We start from the raw sequence: 22,008 nt of genomic DNA on the forward strand, positions 1-22,008 counted from the left end.
TGAAAGCAAAAGCATATCATTCATTATCGTTGCCCCAGTGCCTTCAAAGGAGCAAAGGGGCAGGATGAGTACAAAATCAAAGTAAGTGTTACATGCAACTCGAAAGTGTTGTGTTAATGTCTTTCTCTAAGTGAATTTTTTTTTTACTAAAAGGTTACAAATCTTACAATGGAAACTCGAATCTTATGAAGGAAACAAAAAACTTCCAATCAACTACAAAAAACTCTACACAACTTCAAACTTTCCTGGTCTATTCCTAGCTCGTGTACACTAAACTAAGACCAATGATAATGCCAATTTCTTTTCCACTCGTGGAAGTCATCATCGCTAGAGGCTCACGAGCACACATCTGCGAAGAACCATATGTACACACAATCGAAAAGAATACAAAATTTTGTGTAACCTTATAGTATTTGCTATATACACCACCCCAAGTCTAGACTTTCTTTCAAGTTAGGTCAAAATCAACATTTTGGTGCAGAAATCCATCATCTGAAATTCACAACTGATAGTGTGACACCATGACTTCCTTTAGGCTTAGTAATACTGCTTTGAAGATGGTACGAATTGAAGGTCACAACATTCTATTGTGTGTATCAATCATTGAAGTCCTTTCCTGCAGTAAAAAACAACGAAGAAAAATTATAAAAAGTTGATATTCCGAAAAATATATTGAAATGAATCTAACAAGATTTCACATGACTATATTATTTCTTATAGGCTAATGAAAATGAATGGTCAAAGCTTTCAAAGTTTGACCTAAAAAATTACAATAGTTAGCAAGATTAACTTTATTCGACTTTTCATCAAGGTACACTATTAGGTCATGCTCCTGGGAATGTGTCTAACTACAGTCTAAGGTAATTTTCCATTTTCAAGTGATGGCCATCAAGAGTAGATACCATCTTCCCCCTCTAATAATCCTATCATGTCTAGTATTTCAGAGTTAACCTCGTGATTGGGGTCTCAGTTTTGCCAAAAATCACCGATTAGGATCTCACTTTATTTTTGTCACCATTTAGGACCTAGTCTCACTTTTCCGGTCACATGTAACTACCATGGTTTAAATAAGTTGGGTCATTGGGTTAGAATTATTTTTTTATATATAAAAAGTAAAAACTGATTAATTATTCATTACTCTATTCTTCATTTCTTCCTCTACCTTCTCCATTGTGGCTTCAATGCCAGTAATTTTCGTCTCATCCCCTTCCCCAGGTTCATTCTTTCCTCTTTCTTTTCTTGCTCCTTCAACCTTTCTTTTAATTTAACTAATAGTTAGTCTACAATTAGTCGACAATGTGCAAAATATGCCGATTACTTTTACACAATAACCAAAACAAAAATGATTAAATCAAATTTGTAAATCAAGACCCAAAAATTAAAAAAAAAAAAAAAAAAAAAAAAACATCAGATTAAACTTAAAGAAATGAAGAGGGAATTATACCAAGACCAACATATCTCAAATTTGCTAAACCCTTTCTCTTGAGCTCTAAGAATCCTGATTGTATATTTTCTTTTGTGCTTTATTTTTATTTTTATTTTGGAAAATACAATTTGATCTATGTACTGAATTTTTGATCCATGAATTGAGGGGTTGATAATTGCGATGTATAATTGGATATTGAGGAGTCATATTCATCTGAATTAGGTATTGTCTTTTCCAATTGAATTGGGATACACTAAACCTTAAGAAAGACTAGAGGAAAGGGGGGGAGTTGAGGGAGATACGGGATTAATTCATATTGTCTTGGTGGAGAAGACGGCCGGCATAGATGGGAACTTGAGAGGGAGAGAGAGAAAGATTGAGTTAAAAAAAATCAGTAACAACATTGAATGTTTTTCTTAAGCTTTTTGTGAAAATAAAATAAACAAATAAATATTGAAGGATCTCATTTTTTAGCTCCGGTGAGTTAAACCTGAGTTAAGTTGCCGGATTATTAACCTTAGGTCCCAATTGGTGACAAAATAAGAGTGAGGTCCTAATTGGTGATTTATGTGAAAACTTAGGTCCCAATTATGGGCTTAACTCAGTATTTCAAAAAAAGACTGCCCATTTGAAGGCTCCATAAAGGAGATAATTGTCCCTATGCGAAACTATACCCTCTCTATTGTGTTAGAAAACAAGATATCATTTGATTTGTCGAGAATACTGTTACCTGATTCGCTAGTATGAATTGGTTACGGGTTCTCAATTCGCAACCTAATTTGCTAAATTAAACCAAAAATATAACATTTTCATGTTGTAATTCGCTTTTTCGGTTCTCAGTTCGTGGGGTGATTAGAGAATTAGGTAGCATTGGTCAAGAAACTCATGTCAAAGTTTAAGGTCTCATGCAGGGCTCCAAGGAGACAAAGAACTACATATACACAATTCCAGTTTTCAATTGACTGTATCTAACATTTCACACAGCAAATAAAAGGGCAAGGAACTGTATCAAGTTATGTGAACTGCAAATGCCAACATGCCTGAGAGAAAGAAAGGGAGAGAGGGAGAAGTAAACCTCACCTCATTCTGTATGCTGGTTTCTGGTGGGAACCAATGCATGAGAACTCCCAAATGCGTCAAAGCCGGCATCAATTTAAACAGAATAGGAGTTGTAACCTTTAGCAAAAACAAGGTTTCACTGTAAAAGTATGTAATAAAAGCTAAACAAGCTTTTATTCATAAAAATACTCCGTAAATCATTAGGAAAAGCAGTATATATTATATTATCAGTAAAAGCTTACCAAGCTAAGAGCAGTTGTTCCAAGAAGTAAAAGATACATTTTTCCCTATACAAAAGACAAAAAAAATTAGATTCTGAATTACACATGTACGTTAAAAAATAACAATACAAGCTAGAAGCTGATTCTAGCCCCATTCACTAAAGTACTAAGAAGATAGGAGTACTGCTAAGTACAAAAAACGAAAATGAAAACCCCCCAGACAGGCCAAGACTCTGAAAGAATTGAGAAGCAATGAACAAACTCATTTTAAAGCATCCAACTTTGACTTGATATAGTTGATAATCTCTACCAATGTAACCTAGAAGAAAACTACTAGTAGCAATCTTTCACACCGATCAAACGAAGTAATGAGGCTCTGAACCAATGCTCAGAAGTCAAGATGATTAAGCATGCTATCAGACAGAGACATGCATAATGGAGTTCACTGCTAAGGGTTTGGCGAATTCAAAATATACACAGCCTTACTCTTGATTATTGACTCGTCAAACAAACAAACAAACAAGTTGGCTGTAACAAAATAATAATAAAAAAAAATCGAAAAGCAGGATCATTCACAAACTATGAACGGACACGTGATGAAGTTCAATTCTAGAAAGACAATTCACAAACTAGGAACATTTCTCACTGTTCCTGGTGTCACCGTTGTACTAGAGAGTAGAGACCTCTCCCGCATTTCCAGAAGGAATACAAGGGAACACATTGCTATGTACAATGCCACAGATGGCTTTAACGAAGCTCTTGTAGTCGCCAAACAAACCACGAAAACAGATGCAACAAGTATTTTTTTACCCTTTCTAAGAAATAGTAACTATTATTGATTCATGGAAAGGATTCCTGCTGCAATTAACAACTGTTTCCTCTCATCCATTATTGGTTTCCAGCCACATGACCCCCAAAACAGCAATAACCAAGCTAGCGGATTTTTAAGTTATGATGCCAAAGAGAAACAGAGCTTTGTGTCTTTTACGATATAGTATACCTCGATAAGGTGGAGATTTGAGGCACGACTTAAAAGAACAAAAGCGAATTCTCCAATCTGAGCAAGTGACAGTCCAACCTGTTTGCAACAAATTTGACACAGGTCAACTATGTACAAGCCCTCTACATTTATAACAGAAAGCACTTAAGAAAGTATACTTACAAGAAGGGATGTCCTGATGCTGTAACCAAAAGCCTTAGTTACTACAGCTGTAACAGATGTCTTAAACACTATCACCAGAATAACTGATGCAACCAATATATCCACATGAAGCCAAAGAAATTGAACACGTATAAGCATTCCAATGCTGGAAAGGAAAAGAGCTGCAAACAGATTACGAATTGGCTCCACCTGCAATGTAAGTAAAAAAATATTAATCGAAAACGCTTCATTTGTAATTATATCTCAGTAGCAAATGCTAAGTACTAAAGAGTCTTTAGTAAAGACGAATAGGAAATTCTGTTCAGCAGACGATTTTCTGCAGAAGTTTCTACAATAGTGACAATATCTGGATATGCCTTTTATGATATAAGCACAAACTACTTCAAATGCTATTTCTTAAAACACATCCTTGACATAAACATGTACATTTTCTTATAACACAATTTGTTGAAAGTTACCATTTTTCTGGTATCTAAGGAACAAAACCAAAGAAGACAATGACGCATATTTAGAGCATCACAAATTCACACGTGCTATCAAAATTTGCAGAGTACTAGATATCATCATTGCGTAGCCAAGTAACATCCTTCACATTTGTGCTATATCATGCATCATTAAGTCGACAAGACTGGCCAGTTATAAATGTATTCAGGTTCATGGAAGAGTACCTGGTCCAAAGTGTGTTGTGCAAAGTCCGTAGTAGAGATCATGACCCCAGCTACAAATGATCCCAATTCGAGACTAAGACCAAGCTTATCACTACACTGGAAAGACCATAAAAACAGAAAATGAACATAACTGATATTTAGTAATTCCAAAGTGGAAAAAAAATGACAAACACCGTAAGTGTGAACGTTGTTTTAGTACTCATGGAAACAAAATGGACATCATATTTAAAAGAAAGGAAAAATTGACATAAATAATCCCAACTTTCACACATCTTCTAAAAATAATCCCAACTTTGGATTATTTTAGAATAATCCAAACTTTAGGGGTTACCTTCTCAAAATAATCCGAAGTCTTTTTTTCTTGTCATTTACTAATCCATTTTGGGTCTATTGTACATAGGCAAATTGATAGTTTGGATTATTTTGAGAAGGTAACCTTTAAAGTTTGGATTATTCTAAAATAATCCAAAGTTGGGATTATTTTGAGAAGATGAGTGAAAGGTGGGATTATTTATGTCAAATTTTCCTAAAAGAAACAAAAGAAGATAAATAAAAGTGTTGGTAATACTTACCCAAGCAGACAGCAAGCAGAATGCAACCAAAGCGAGTTGATAAAGTTCATTTGTCTGAAAAAGGGAAAGAGAAATAGCTTTCAAGACTAGTGTTTAAGGAGAACCATAATACAGTACTGGAGTTCATATTATAAACAATAGAAGATGAATGTTTATTAACTTCCAAATATATCCTTAAGAATTTATTATATGTTAACTCATTTGATTCTCATTTGATTATCAGGGGTAATTCTGGAAGTCACAAGTTTTCGACAATTACATTAATAGTGGACATAATACTATCACTCACCTGAGATGACAGCTGTATCATCAGCTTTAGAAACCGGGGTATGAATGACCATGTTAATATAGAGGCTGTAGCGAGGTAAAGAGACAAGATCACCAACCTGCAATTAGAATTCACATAAATAGGTTGATTATGAGTTGGGGACCAAACATTTCGAGTTAGTATCATATTTTGAAAGAGAAAATTTGTAATAAAAAAAAATTGATCTTGCAGATTGTAGAAACACTTACAGTCTACCCATTGAGATGATTCCCTTCAGAAGACCACTGTTACCACCCATAACCGGTAGCAATGCAAACAGTAACCCCACAGCGCAATCCTGAAATCTCTCAAAGAAGAAGAGTGAACAAATATGCAACAATAGCTAGTTCATGATTGTACTTCGTTAAAGATTTCATTTTCAAAATTACCTGAAAGATAAGTATCCCAATAGCAACTTGGCCATGTAGAGCATTGTTCTGGTTTCTTTCTATCAAAAATTTTACCACCTTGGAAAAATTTACAACGAGGAAGATTAATATATGATGCATGCAGCCACGTTATAAATCAAAATGAGTTGTCAGGCAACAGCTAGAGGACACAAGGAAATACCACAGCTGTTGATGACATAGACAAGAAAGAACCCACAAACACACCCTCTGACAACTTTCCTCCACATATCTGCAGGAATAGTTAAACCTTGTTACAACCACCACCACAATGTAAAGATCGTGCCTGAACATAAATTCATTTAAGTATAACTTTAAAATCTGAGGCTTTTACCATTGCAGTTATGCCACACAAAAACATGAATACGATGATCTGAAGCATCCCACCGAGAGCAGAAACAGGCCCTACTGCTCTAAGCTGCACCAAAGTACAGTTAGTACAGCTTCTACCATTAAACATAAATAGGGTAATGGTTTTGTATTTTTGATGAAGCTGTTCATTTTCTCAAAAAGTACACTTCTATTTATTTTAATGAAACTCTTCATCATCCCATAAGTCAAAACAAAAGTGAGACCACAGAAAAAGAAATAAAGTCATACCTTGGTCATGGAAAATTCCAATCCTAAAGCAAACAGAAGAAAAACAACACCAAACTGTGCAACAGTCTCAACCTGTAAAGAATAAACTATATCAGAAATAGAAAACAGTTTGATGGCTGAAGAAATAAGTTCAGTACCAGGTATATAAACTACCACAAATGTGATAAAAACTACACACAATAGAAAAAGATATTATCACAAACAATAGATTAAAATGCTGTAGACAAGAATTTCGAGTAATGGATGCTGGTTTAAAATGTAATTTTCAATAATTTGCTTCCCTATACGCTACTCTGTGAATTCAGTAAAAAAAAGAGGAGCAAATATGATAAAATACCCCACAGAAGGCAAGGGTCATAAAAACTAAATATTTCGTCAATCAAATGAGCAAATGTTCAGGGCTTTCGCGAACTATAAGCAAAGCATGGCAAGGTGTTTCAATTTATTTGAAAAAAACAAGGCAGTCTATTGTAAATTCATTCACTACCACACACACACCTGAACCATTTCACTGATACATTTCAGACCTCCTGGCCCAATCATTGATCCCGCAAGGAGGTAGCCAACAATAACCTGCATTTCAATTACGAAAGCGACAACACTTAACATACATTATCATAATCCAAAATCAACTACAAGTATGAACCATAAGCTTAGCGCAAAAAGAAACATCCCCCCCCCCCCCCCCCCCCTAAAATTATTGACACATAATTAACCAGAATAATGATAACAACAGAAACCACACCATCTAAAACAATAGTAAATAAAAGAGTACCGGTTGTCCCAAACATGAAAAGATAATCCCACCAACAGCAGCAGAAACAATCAGTAGAACCAAATCTGAAATTAACCTGTTACAAATGCAAAGCAAATACATTATAACAAAATCCACCACAAATAATTGTTGTATAACATAATAATGAGTAACTTCAGCTTATATAAACTTAAGAAGAAGAAAAAAAGTGGTCAAAATAGATGACTAAATTATTCACGTACCTGAAATCTACTTGAAGGATTGGATACTTTGATTTCTTGTTAGACATCACAAACACATTATCCTGCAGGAGCACAACGTAATGAAAGCTGGACAAAAGAATTCCAGAATAATTTCAAAAAGTTATTTGCTAAAGGGACAACAGAACAAGAATATATCCATGCTTGGAGCACCTTTTTATCGATCAACGTTGCCATGTCATCAGATTCTTCATTATCCAAAGAGAAGACATCTTGAATCTGGAAGGCCTTTGTTCCACTGCCACAGTTATGTTGGCAACAAAGTAAAAATGAGAAGCAATATACTAAAGCAACCTTTTCTTATTTACATTTCTCTCAAGACTAAAACAGAAACTCCTGTTTGAACCAGATATGAGTATATGACAAGTGCAATGACTACAGCAGTACTAAATAATGTCTCGAGTTAATTCCCTTACTTTGCTTCTCCTGTGTCATTCTTCTTGCCTTTCTCGTGTGATATTTTAGCAACAGTCTCAAGCTCAGCCTGTGGAGAAAGAAATCATTCAGAAGTTGTCCTCCAAGGGACAGCCGGACAGTAACCCATGCTCCAAAGAAGAGCCACAACTTCTTATAACTTACAAGTCTAAACTAACTACTTCACATAAGAAATATGAGAGACATATCATTTCTTATAGGACAGTAACACGATGAAGTTCCATGAAAAAAAAACCTTTGACATATAATATTAAACAAGCAATTAACAAATATTAAAAAAAAATTAGCTAGTGCAACAAGCTCTACTAAAATAGAGTGTAAACTGTAAAGAAAGGTCATAAACATAGCATTACCAGTTTCTTGAGCCTTCTCTATATCATAAATATCAAACTCAAACCACTTAGAGAAATTCTCGCATAATAATTGTTTCAGTGAAACTAGCTTTGCTATTAGAATCTGTTAAAGCTTCAGGAGATCACTAATCGACAGCAGAACTCTGTCAACCAAACAACGATTAGCATACTTCAACACACCAACTATATTCATCCTATCCCTAGAATAACATTCCACTTTGCATATACCTTACAAGGTATATCCGTATAGGAGATAAATGGTTTTCACTGAAAGAAACTTCCTTATAACATTGGGTTTGGACTTTGGACCTTCCCAGACCTTGCTTTTGCAGGATGTTTATAGGTTGTATATGTTCATCTATCATTGTTATTAATGCTATATGACGTTGGAGGTTCCATGATGGCTAGATTTCAAGCGAAAAGTTATTTACCGATCAGAGAAAAATATGCCAAATAACCTTAGAAGTCATAATACTAAATTGCATGCCCCTTTTTTTAGCAGTCCTACAAGAAGTCATAGTACTAGATGGCATGCCAAATTCACCATAAACAATCTGGGTACTGTTCATCTATCACTGTTCTTACATATAACCTTAGAATCCTACTGACTACACTCAACAGTTCCCTAATATACAGAAAATGAGTATCACATGTAGTGTACTTAAGAAATTAAAGGAGCCAGACCACATTGCATGCATCCAATTTAAAAACCTTTACACTTCAGATAACCAGAATATCAAGTCCAGGCAGAAAGCCTTATAAAAAAACTGAGTATGGAGTATTTGACAAGAACAGAAACTGACAGTAATAAAAATAATTAAAATCGGAACCAAGAACTTTAGGGCATCGTGGACCTACTTGCTTGTCAGCTACACTGCTGTTGAAACTACTTCCATCAGAAGCTGGAAAAAATATCAAAAAGGAAAAGAAAAATGACAAAAACATCATTAACTGATCAGGAAAACAACCTCAATAGTTAATATTATATTAAATGCAGACCTTGAGAGTTGTTAAAATTAAGTGAACATGCTTCTTTGAAAAATCCCTAGAAAGAGGCTTTGTTATTAAAAGCATGATTTGGATATCTAACAATCTAACATTACCAAAAAAAGATTATCAAATACAAGTAATAAATTAACAAGTTCATTCACAAAATCTGAAGAGAGAATAAAATTTATTTATTTATGAACATCACGCATAACCATATCCAGTAGCATTTGTGGCCTTGAGGCCCTTGACAGATTTCATGGACAGATTGGAGTAAAAAGTTGCCACAATATAACTGTTATGTAAACATAAAAAGTTTGGGAAGGATGGAGATTAAGGGAACATAAAGGAGATTATCTGCTAAGATCACACAGGTATCACATAGGATATGAAGAAATCTAATCGACATATTTGAGGTTTTGATATCAGCTAATAGCGTGTCTTAAGTCTTGAGAAGTAACAAAGAAGCACATATTCACATTCCTGTTGGGAGTATATGTCAACTTCAACAAAAATCGCAGAAACTTCAACACTTCTACAGCACCAAGCAAAGAGAGCCATATTTTCTGCTTTCACTTATATTTAGATTCAACCAAACAAATCCCTTGGTTATCCTCAACCCTTGTTTCATTAAAAAGTGTTGGAACTTATACTTTAGTATAAGTTGGTAGTTTGTTTCATTAGTTTAGGAAGTTTGTTACTAGAAAACTAACTTGTACATAGCTTAGTATAAATACATAAGCTTGTATTATTCTTGTTAATTACCCAATTAATAAAATGTAGTCTTTACTTTCTCTCTCAAAGCTCACAAGCTACTAAGCTCCAACAATGGTGTTCCATGATTTCTTCTTTACTTCCTTCTTCTCCTTCCCCTAAACTCTCAAATTTAACATGGTATCAGAGCGGGAACGATCCCGACTCTTCAATTCCGTATAATACTTCCGATCAAATCACCTCACCAAGCTTCCACAAATTTTGTGCTTCGAAAAATTTGTCGAATCGGGTCCAAATTCGACGAATTAGAGTTTTAATTCGCCCTAATATCCTCATAATTTCGCTCACAAACCTTCTTAAATCCTTGAATCAAACGAATTTTGATTCTTGAGGTTTTCCCCAAATTCTAGGGTTCTTGAAGATTTTCGTATTTTTGCAAAATCGGGGTATTGGAGATAGATTCAATGTGTGGGTTTTCGATACAAGTAGCATTTCCGCGTTCGGCAATCTGTTTTTAATCGAAGGATTGAATATATTTGGTCGGTGTTTCTCGGAGGTTTGATTGCAATTCTTGGGTTCATTGTTTGGAGCAAAGCACGTCTGGTTTAACTCGTCTTGATGCTCTTCAATTCGAAGCTCAAATTAATGGTGGGCAATGCTCTTTCGTCGTCGTTTTCGTTGTCGTCTACTTCTGCTAAGTTCTTGGTTTGATTTCTTGATCGCCTTGATTACTTTCTTTAATTGCGAATTGAATAAACTTTCGCATTATTTGAGTGACTCCCTGCTTAATGGGTTGATTTCTTGGCTTCTACTGCTTCCCCTACCAATGATGTTGCTTGGTTTTGTCCTTCACCTGAAAACTCTCTCTCTCCTCAACCGAACTCCCAAAGAAAACCAGCTTCAAATTCATCTCCCAAAACTGGGTTTCTAAACCTTCTGCGAATTGATTCATATGATTTGTTAGTTTGGGTAATATATGCTTCAGTTGAGGTTTAAGAACTGTCAACTGCATCAGAATTAATTTCCAATTGGTTTTAAATGTTTATGGGCTTCCAATTAGATGTTGTTCTAAGGTTGTAATTTGAGATTCTGGTTAATCTTGAATTTGGGTAGTTCTTGATTGAACATTGAATTGAAGTATGAGTGTTTTGTTGGATAATGCTGGAGGTTAGTTGTTAATGTGAACCCTGATGAGTAGGGGACATTGTTGTGGGATTATGGGAACTATTTTGGCCCCAGGTTCTCAGAGAGCTTGTGAGTGTAGGTTGGAAGCATCCTGGTTTCCCAGAAACAATTCTTATAAGGTGAATAGGCAATATTCTTCAGGGATTCAGGCAGTTGATGATGTTGCAGCAGCCACGAAAGCCGAATTAAATTTTTGGTGTTGAAGTTTGTTTTTGACCCAACAAAGGTTGAGGTTTGTTTTGTGATGACCCAACAAAGGTTGAGGTCGATTTTGTGACCCATAGAGGTCCTTTCTCATTGATCCATAAAGATCAATTTCATGATCCATTGTGATCTTTCTTTTGATGAGACCCATTGTGGCTCATTCTTTCCGGCCCATAGAGGTTATTTTCAGACCCACAGTGGTCCTTTTTCAGACCCAAGGTCAGTTTCCGATCCAAAGTGGTCAATTCTCAAAAGACCCAAAGGGTCAAATTCTCAATTTTTTCTTTTTTGATCAATTTCTATCTTCAACTTTCTTTTTCATAGCTGAATTTCTCAAACTTTTCCCCTCACACACATTATCCTTCATTCTTCACATTGGAGTTACGGTGTATGTGTGTGATTGGTTGATGATCAATGGTGTATTTTGGACAGCATGAAGCTGATTCATGGTGGTTAGTTCAACCACATTATTCTGATTGGTAGTTCCATTATGAAGTATTCTGGTGGTGTTCTCATCAGTCAAGTTGTTGGTCATGGTCAGAAAACAACCATGGATTCACATGACAGTTTTCAGATGCTAAGTGTTGAAGAAACACAAAGGTGCAGTGTTCAAAACTTCAAATACCTCCCGTTGACAGTGTTCCAGATGTTGTCGCTGCAGTTCTCATGGCCAAGAGGAGCAACAACTGCTTCATTTCAAGATTTCAAACCGAAAATGTTTAACACCATTTTCAGTTTGAGGGGGGGTGTTGGAACTTATACTTTAGTATAAGTTGGTAGTTTGTTTCATTAGTTTAGGAAGTTTGTTACTAGAAAACTAACTTGTACATAGCTTAGTATAAATACATAAGCTTGTATTATTCTTGTTAATTACCCAATTAATAAAATGTAGTCTTTACTTTCTCTCTCAAAGGTCACAAGCTACTAAGCTCCAACAATGGTGTTCCATGATTTCTTCTTTACTTCCTTCTTCTCCTTCCCCTAAACTCTCAAATTTAACAAAAAGGCTAGTCAATTGATGTTTTTCCAATCACCCCCCCCCCCCCCCAATCACTACCAACACCACACACACACACAAAAAATCCTTCCGAACTTTGTCTTCATGAATTCTATGGTATTTAAAATGAAATCATCCCATGATTGGGTAAAGCTCATCCTTATTTTTTTAGATTTTTTCCCAAGGGTACACAATCCCAACATAATCACTGGGAACAGACCGAGAAACCCGCCACACTAACCCCGTCAACTAAGCGCTCCACTCGTGACTCCCAACTACACATTCTCACTCTTAGTGTTCGTCTTAGTTCTTACTTCTTACTATAATCACACCATGAAGTAAGCTTCTTTCACAAAAAGAACCATTTATTATGAAATTAAAAGTACCTCATTCACCACATTCCAAGTTTCCAACTTATTTAATGGATTCAAAATCCATCACAACACTTCATTCAACTAAATTTAACTACTTCTACTCATAAAACTACAGTCAAGATAAAAGAAACAAAAAAACTTAGCAATTTTCTCAAGTTTTACCAATGAAAATGCTATGTTCCAACTTTCAATTAAAATGTAAGCTCAGTGTACCTAATTCTCTAATCACCCCCCACGAACCGGGAACCGAAAAACCAATTATAACACGAAAATGGTAAAATTTGGTCTAATTTAGCAAATTAGGTAGCAAATTATGAACCCACGCCCAATCCCATACCAGTGAATCAGGTAACACTGTATAAGCTCAAATACGCAAGAATAAAAATAAATAAAACAAAAACCTAAATATAAAAAATCGAAACATCAAAAAATTGTCAAACCTTCAGGCTGATCATTCTCAGAAAACTCCTTCTCCAAAACATGATCGATCATCTTAGCAATAGTACCCTCCCCTTCCGGCGGCGTCGAATTGTAGATATTATTTCCGTAAAATCTCTCCCTCATTTCCTGGTCAGATCTCGCGCAGTTGCAGAAATTGTCCCCGAATTTAGCAGCCGCTAATAACAACATACACAACCATAACCTGCTTAATCTCCACCCAAAAATGGATTTCGCATTCGCCATTATCGCAAAAAGATTGAGTTTTCTCTCTCTTGAATTCCGGCGAAAAATCCTAACAGAGGAGAGCGAAAAGGTGGAAGAAGAAGAAGGAAGATAGTTCGTTTTAAAAAAATGGGGATTTGAATTTATTTTTTAATTTGGGTTTATTTTTATTAGCGGGATTGTTATTGGTTGCTTCATTTGGTCGCATAAAACTTTTTATTTTGACTTTTTAGGGGTAAAATCCAATATTTTCTCACTTGGTTGTTGAAGTTTTTTTGAGGAATATTGTGAAATCGAATCTAACTTGAACCTTTGGAGAGCATAGAAAGTGTTATATAAATTTGTCATCTTATAAGAAAATAAAGTTTGAAATACAAATATAATGTTAGTTGTTTTTCCGTTTATGTTATTTGTCGATATCGCTGAATTGGCTTCCTTGAGAAGCTTGTACTGTATATTTTGTTGTGTTTAATTAGCTTATCGATTGGTATGTCCGTCTATCATAAGATAGGGTGAACATAGATCATATGTACATACATTTTCTGTACACGAAATATATTTTATAGAGGTTTATTAGACTGACTCAAATCGATATAAGGAGTAATTAATGATTAGAAAAAGAGAAACATAACTTGTTACTAACTACCTGGTTTAGGAAGATTGTAATGCATAAATTCAATACACTTCTATAACTTTTACTACTGAATATATATTTTGGAAATTAGTAGTCCTTATACCATTGAAAAAAGCTTGGCATATGCTTTTAAACAGGGTTAATTTATGTATGCTTGGAGTTATTTTAATTTTTCACAATTTTACACTGAACCAGTCCAATCTATTTCGTAGGTCGTTTAAGGTTTTCAATGCTACAAGCCTACAATGAAAAATAAATAACTTCGTAATAAATAACTGAGAATGTACTTAAAACATCGACAAGGTGTTTTAAATTTTCCTTAATCCAAGTGCACAAGTCTAAGCCGAGTTTCATACAAGATCGGAGAAAGTAATTAGAAATATCTACTAAAGTTATATCAAGCTCCCAAATAAGATTATATTGAATTTTGTTTTGGCACTTTGCATTATGAGCTACTCCATTTTTTGCATGTGAAATGTACTTTCATACTTAACTTACCTTAGCATAGAAAGTGTATACATAATACATTTACTAACCTTTGAGTACAAATCAAATATTCAATTATTCACTAAGAATTAGCTAATTTGATTCAATTGCCTAAGAGCACGTTCTTTAATCCAATTTGTAACGATCGACCGGAACATGGCATCTTGTAACACCTCTTGTTCTTAGCTTTAATATAGAGCGCAATAGCATGAATATAATTAACAAAGATTATGAGAAGTTAATCATCTAATGGTTACCAAATCAGACTTAGTCGTGAAAAAAATAAAGGACAATAAAGGTGAGGATGACATGGTATGTAAAAAATAAAAATAAAAATAAAAAAGGAGTAAACTGTTAAAGTTATTTTGAAAGTGAAAGTAGCTCAACAGCTTCCTGAAAATAAGAGATCGAATCATAAACTTTTGCATTAACCGTGTCATTTTTATAGATTTAAATAAATTGTTGTCAATTTATTAAAAGAATTATTTAATTTATTATTTGGGCTTTGAACCTTCGATAGTTTAGGCTTAAATTACATAATTTTACTTTTATATTTTTCAAATATGAGCTTGAGTTGCGTTTCTATGTTTTGGGCTAGAATTTTTGTGTGGTTTTGGTTCCAGATTTAGGTACTGGGTATTGGAATCCGTGTCTCACATGGTACCCGTTCCAAAGATTGAGGGTACCCAAAATTTTTGCTCACCGCATAAGCGAAACTTAGAACCGGAACCCTAAACGTGAACCTAAACAACACATTTTAGTTCTCATTCAAGATACACTGACTTTTTGCTCACCCCTAATGAACAGTAAGACAACTAAAAGCACCTCCGACGCACTATTTCACAACTACTTTTACCGAACAAGCCCACATTATACTAGACTACTAGTAAAACGTCTCTCCTCTTATCAAAAGACAACATAGAATCACAATCCTTGCCTAAAGAATGACGTGGCAACAAATAATCCACAAATAACACAATTCCATGATCAATAACAAAGAGTGTGCTCTCCACACGTTCAAAAAACACACTCCATTTATCTTTCCTTATCATTTTTCATTTCTCAAACAAACACAAATTTTCAATTCCTTCAAATTGATTTATTATTTATTTATAAAAAATGGCTTCTTCTATTAATATATTAAGCAATATTAATGGATTTTGCAACACAAAACCATCATTTGGTTTACAACAAAGGAAAAGGATGGTTGTGGTAAGGGCAGAAACAATTAATCCAGAAATTAGGAAAACTGAAGAGAAAGTTGTTGATTCTGTTGTTGTTACTGAACTCTCCAAGAATATCACCCCTTATTGCAGGTATCTTTTCCTAATTATTTTATTTATTTATCACTTCGTAATTCCGTATATTTTAAGCTCGCTGGAATATAAAGGTATTAATTCATGTTAATCGACCACAAATCATTTTCCGACTAAAGCTCGTTGTTGTTATTGTTGTTGTTGTGTTGTTGTTGTATGTGTAATTTTTGCTTGCATTATATTTGTTTCTAAGTTCATGGTTCACTTCATCTTGCATAATTTTAAAATTCGTACTCCCTCTGTTTCAAAATGACAAATACTGATAAGTGATAACAATACCCAACATACAAGTGTAGAGTATTTAAGAACATACTCAAGTAGTCAAGTTAGATCTTGTTAGATTCATTTTAATGTAAATTTTCTGAATATCAGTTTTTTTATAATTTTTATTTTATTTAATTTTTCAAGGTATACATGGACAAACTGAAAACCTAAGTGTTACAAATAAAAAAAAACGAATAAAGTACATAATTATTTTCCTTAAATATATATTGAGTTACTATGACTTTACGGACCAAGAGCAAGGAAATCGAAATGGCAAGATAAAAATAGTAAAATACCCTATGAGCCCAAATGAACTTAAACATTTGAAGCCCATTATGAAATCTGATTATGGACTACTATGAGGCTCTGAGCCCACAAACTCATGTCTAAGAACATTCTATGGCCCAATTTTCACTGAAACTCTGACCTTTTGTTATATTTTTTTTTTTTAATTTTTGTTTATTTATATCAGGTAAATGTGCATAAATGAATCAACATTCACAAAATACAATCTAAACATACTATACAACTATGGTCCTTTAGGACCATTGCATAACTTACAAAATAACAAAAATACGAATTGGTAGTAGGCTCTTCACGTGTATGTTGAGAACTTGAGATAGCTTGGTTTGCACCACTAACGAAGTGTTGTCGTGCAAACTAGGGCTGGTAATCCCTAATCCAACCTGACAACCCGATTCGAACCCGACCTAATGTTACTGAAATTAATCCGAACACGACCTGAATTGAACTGAACCCGAATGACCTGAAATCGATCCGATTTGACATATTTATCATATTTCCTATTTTGTAGTAATATTAAGTTTTGCAATATTCTGATATGTTTTTACACAACTCGAACGAGCCAAAACCAAACCTGAACCTGATCCATTGACCCGAATTTCCACCCATGATTAGGGTTGACAATCTCTGGCCCGACCCGATAACCTGGCTCGAACCAACTTGAAGTTACTAAGAGAAACCGAACCCAACCTAAATCGAACCTGAATGACCTGAAATCGACCTGATTTGACACATTTATCTTATTTTGTAGTAATATTAAGTTTTACAATATTTCTGATATTTTTTTACACAACTCGAAATCGACCCAAAACCAAACCCGAACCTGACCCACTAACCCGAATTTCCACCCCTAAGGCAAACCCACCGTTGGCCATGATTTCCTTATAGAAGATAGAGCATAAAGTTAGGTGATAATCCGTTATTAGACTCCTTTAATTTGGTTAATATAAAAAGCTTATTTTTGCTAATTGTAGGTGTTGGAGATCAGGAACTTTTCCTTTATGTGATGGGAGTCATATGAAACACAACAAAGCTACTGGTGACAACGTTGGACCTTTGTTGTTGAAGAAGCAGTAATAATTCTTTAGGTTAACTTTTGTTGCTTTTCTCTTTGTTATGGATAATGGATTATTGTCATTGTATTTCTTTAAATAATGCCTCCTATAATTAATTTGAGTATAAAACTGTGTACTTCACATTTTAAATTCCGTATTACTTAATTTTTCTACTGATCCTTGCCTAAATTGTTCTTGATCGATTAATCAGTTCATTTATTTATGTTATCTACAATACGTACATTCGGATATATTTAAAGGAAGAAACTCTATACATTTACGAAAATGATATCCTACTTCAATAGTTCAATGACACGGTGTATGTTTTTTTTTTGGTTTTACTACGAGGAGTTCCCACCGCCTTCGGCGAGTAGACTAATCTCCCGCGAAAGTTTGCATGGGTACCTCGATGGGCAGCATCCCTCCCAGTTGAGGTTTTTTCCATTCCCAAAGCTCGAATCCGAGACCTTTGGTTAAGGAGTAGGAGACCCTTAACCACTCATGTCAACCTCAATTGGTATGACACGGTGTATGTGACTATGCGTAATGTGTTACATACTATACCTACATCCCTACATGTATAGAATGTTTGCGATTATACTGAAATTAGAACAAACTTATCTGATTGATGAACCAATGAAGATTGCAACAGCGAAAAACGGGCAGAAATTATCAATGTTGTAACGGACGTCGTTAAGATTAATTAATCCAGCGGTTACGTAATCAATACAGATTACAGTAACAAAAACTTAACCAAAACGACCCGATACCAAAAAAAAAAGTAGGTTGCCCCACAAAACCCACTCCACGCGTGCGAACCGCATCGCCAATACCCAGGCCCATGGCCCGGCCCGGTGCACGCTTGTGTTATGTGGCCACTCATACCTCTCTCACACTTTTTTAAACAAGAGTTACACCAATTCCCCAATTAATAAACAAGGAGAATATTAAAAGTTTTTCCAATGTGCGACTCTCTTATTTTAAACTCATTTCTTTGTGTTTTTCAATGAGAAGTTGAGAACTTCCAACATAGAACACTTATCTTATTATCATGCAAGAGTCCAGACCCACCAGGCCGACTATCTTTTGTTTTATGATAGTACTTCCTCCGTTCATAAATACTCGTAACGTTTGTCACTTTCACGCATGTCAATGCACAATTTAATTAGATCGTCAATAACTTGAATTATCTACAAGCAAAAATTATAAAAATTTGATATTTTAAAAATACGTATTGAGACGAATCTAACAAGATCTTACATGACTATATGTTTTATTTGACATATAAATCACCAACAATAGTCAAAGTGAAATATGTGAATAGCGTAAAAATATCAAACGTTGCGAGTATTTATGAACAGAGGAAGTATGATTTAATTCATCTTAATTATGATTTTAAAAGCATAATAATGTTGATTTCGAAAGGGCAGCATAAGAATTCACCAAACTAGTGATTTCTAATTATTTTTTTGTAATTGTACTTGTCACATAATAAAAGGTTCGTTTTCAAAAGAGGACTAATACGGAGTATTAAGTTTTGGAGTATCTAAATTCCTAAAATGCACGTGTTTAGTCTTCATTGTGTTCTGGAATGCAGGCAGCATATCTAAGACGTGTTTATTGTAATTTTTCAACTTAACACCACCAGGACGACTACTAATTTCATCAAGTCGTTGACTAAGTTGGAGATGTTTATTTTATGTGTTTTTTAGTATAAAATGCCACGTAAAGATAAAAAAATATCGTGTCAAGATATTAAGCCCGTGATATGTGGATGTCGATTAATTTAGTTAATTAAAGTTACGAATTCAGGATCCAATTACTACAAAAATTTGTATTTTTTATGACAACCTAATAACGATCATTAAGAACAAGTTGACACTTTAATACCTGCCTCTTCAAACCTCTAATGTAAAAGCCCTTGTATCGAACTTTTCAAAATTTTGCATTTTTCATCCCGAAACTCTCTTCCATAACTCTCCGAATAACCCAACCTATGCGATATTTCTAAATAATCCAACCTTTATTACCCAACTACTATTATTAAGCCTAACAAGTTACTAACCTGCTATAGGCGGTAATCACCCTTACGTGGCATATAACAATTATAATTTTTTTCCCCTTGTTTTCTTTAATTGCTATTTTAATTTTCGTTCCTCTCTCCTCTGCGATTTTCTACTTCATCTTCGAACTCCTCTCCATTATTTATCTTCTACCTCTTATCCACCATTGTCGATCCCTCATACCTCTCCATTCGAAGTTCATAAAAAATAATCAGCAATTGCTATGGCTGGGGTAAAACATTTGCCTGTTGGATCTGGATCTTCTTCAAATTCAAGGTTTTTTTCTTTCTAAATTTTCAACAAGACCACAATGCGCAGTAACCATCAAGGAAGCCCAAAATTCAAAATTTACCAAAAAAGGAACAAAAACGCTGAGGTTCGTAAGTTCACCTTCAATTGTACGATTTTGGAGAAGAAATTTGAATGCGCGTGGATGAAGTCACCTATTTCCACAAGAAAATCGCTGATGATGTCATGAACCAGTACAATTGTGGTTGAAACAACAGTAATGAAGGAGAAAGGAAGGGTTAAGGGTTTTTTGAAAAAAAAAATTGAAATTCTTGTTTAGGTGGCAAGTGATGATGACGTGTCCAATATTTTAGCAGGGAAACCAACTTTAGGTTGTCAACGTTTTTAACGTTGACTTTGTAGCAGGTAACCGGTCATCCAGGCTTAATAATAGTAGTTGGGTACTTGGGTCATAAAGGTTGGATTATTTAGAAATATCGCATGGGTAGGCTTAATTAAAGAAAATCGGACAAAGATTAAATTAATAAGTACAAATTTTCCTTTTTAAAATCATCAAACCTCTAATTCACCTCAAAAACTTTTTCATAATTTAAAACCTCTCATAAGTCATAACCCAACATTCTTTTGACTTTTATTCAGTTTTGACTAACAATGTTTTTAAGTTCAATTAGTATGAACTCTTTAATTTAATTTAATTTAATTTAATTTAAGTTCAATGTTTTTAAGCACCTGCTGGCCTGCATTGTCCTACATCCATTAAATTTTGAAGACGCTAATCACGTTCACTTGACCGCACATTTGAGAAGCACTAATTACTCATAATGACAAACATATACGGAACCGACCATGCATGTTTCTTGTCTCAATATTTATGCTTAATTAAGTCTTAACACAAAGGTTAATTAAGGGGATGTGAAATCTAATCACGTTCGATATAAGGTAATAAGGAGAATCATTGGCTTAAAATTAGTCATATACTCATATAGCTACGCAAATCTACGTTTAAATTTACTCCCAGACATTTTGCAGTTGAAAGGACTCAACTTGTTAATTAAGTTTCCCACTAACTTGTGTTGGTTATATTTACTGGCCATCTCATAATATATGTATGGTACGTACAAGTCGTTTCACACATTATCTTCAGTAAATTTTATTCTTGTTTCCCCCGATTTAATCTCACCGTTTAATTCGTCGAGTTTAACATACAAAACCTACCTCATACTACAAAAGTAAACACATTTGTACTACACAGGCAATCACATTTTATATGAACATAATGTATGAACAGCTGAAATATGATGTATAGGGGTGCAAACGAATTGAACCGAGCCGAATACTATCCTTTTCATGTTCATATTCATTTAATTTAGGCGAGATCGAGATCGGGCTTTCAACCGAGATCAAAAATCTGTCAAAGATCGGTTCGTTTAAGAGATGTATTGTGTTCGTAAACGTCTCATTTATAATCGAGTTGAGTTCGGGTTCATAAACGAGCTTTTTTCTTAAACAAGTTTTGCGTCTTAGAGTTTAACCATTTGAATAATAATTAGAAATGTGCACTAATTTAGCAATTTAAGTTCAACTTTTAATATATTTTTATTCTATGCTATATGTTTTGGATGTTAAAAGACAAATTATGATTTTATCTATAATAAAGTACTCCGTAATTATGTATGACAAATTCGATTATTAAAATAAATAAACGAACTTTCTCATGAACATAAATAAACAAGTAATTCACGAACTGAAATAAACGAGCATACACAAGTTCATGTTGACATGTTCAACCTCATTTATTAAACGAGCTTTAAAGTTATTCAAGCCCGACACATTTATTAAATAAACAAACATAAACAAGCTACAACCGAACCCGAACTCAAACCCAAATACTCCAAGATCAATTCTTGAAAGTCTCGACTAATTTGCATCCCTGACGATATACCTGAAAACTACAGAGTAAAATCCAACACCAATTCTTAATTCTGAAATTCACCATATATAGATTTCCATGTCCAAAAGTTTAGCATAATTCTACATGTACTTCTTCTTGTCACGTTACTACAGTACGTTACAGTTTTGTTTCTCCAAACACAGCCTTAACCAGTTAACCTGACGAAATTCTGACACCAGCACAACAGTACCCATTTTACCCAGTTAGGTAACTGCCACGTGCCAGTTTCCAACCCCTTCTCATTTCACCTGTCGGTAGCGAAACTCGTCCCATTACCACCAATTTAACACGCGTCCCTTTCTATAATTAAATAATAATAAAATAAAATACAATAAATAA

General features: G+C 34.4%; 2 protein-coding genes across 2 annotated transcripts; one reads left to right on the plus strand and one right to left on the minus strand.

Annotated features, from left to right (window-relative positions):
* LOC110782417 (K(+) efflux antiporter 5) lies at positions 1–13,499 on the minus strand. Its single transcript, XM_021986571.2, has 20 exons — positions 13,126–13,499; positions 9,083–9,126; positions 7,853–7,920; positions 7,590–7,674; positions 7,419–7,480; positions 7,198–7,273; positions 6,921–6,995; positions 6,423–6,494; positions 6,157–6,240; positions 5,986–6,054; positions 5,805–5,882; positions 5,625–5,713; positions 5,398–5,494; positions 5,109–5,162; positions 4,537–4,632; positions 3,869–4,057; positions 3,707–3,784; positions 2,728–2,772; positions 2,507–2,602; positions 1–616 (listed from the first exon to the last, which is right to left on the minus strand). The coding sequence occupies exons 1-20, from the start codon at positions 13,367–13,369 to the stop codon at positions 575–577; spliced, it is 1,743 nt and encodes a 580-aa protein (XP_021842263.2). The 5' UTR covers positions 13,370–13,499; the 3' UTR covers positions 1–574.
* Positions 13,500–15,472: 1,973 nt separating this feature from the next.
* On the plus strand, positions 15,473–17,595 carry LOC110782279 (CDGSH iron-sulfur domain-containing protein NEET). Its single transcript, XM_021986397.2, has 2 exons — positions 15,473–15,784; positions 17,326–17,595. Exons 1-2 carry the CDS (start codon positions 15,588–15,590, stop codon positions 17,426–17,428), a joined length of 300 nt encoding a protein of 99 aa, XP_021842089.1. The 5' UTR covers positions 15,473–15,587; the 3' UTR covers positions 17,429–17,595.
* The last annotated feature ends 4,413 nt before the right edge of the window (positions 17,596–22,008 follow it).

This window comes from Spinacia oleracea, chromosome 3 (genome assembly GCF_020520425.1).
Source record: "Spinacia oleracea cultivar Varoflay chromosome 3, BTI_SOV_V1, whole genome shotgun sequence".
NCBI classification, from domain to species: Eukaryota; Viridiplantae; Streptophyta; class Magnoliopsida; order Caryophyllales; family Amaranthaceae; genus Spinacia; species Spinacia oleracea.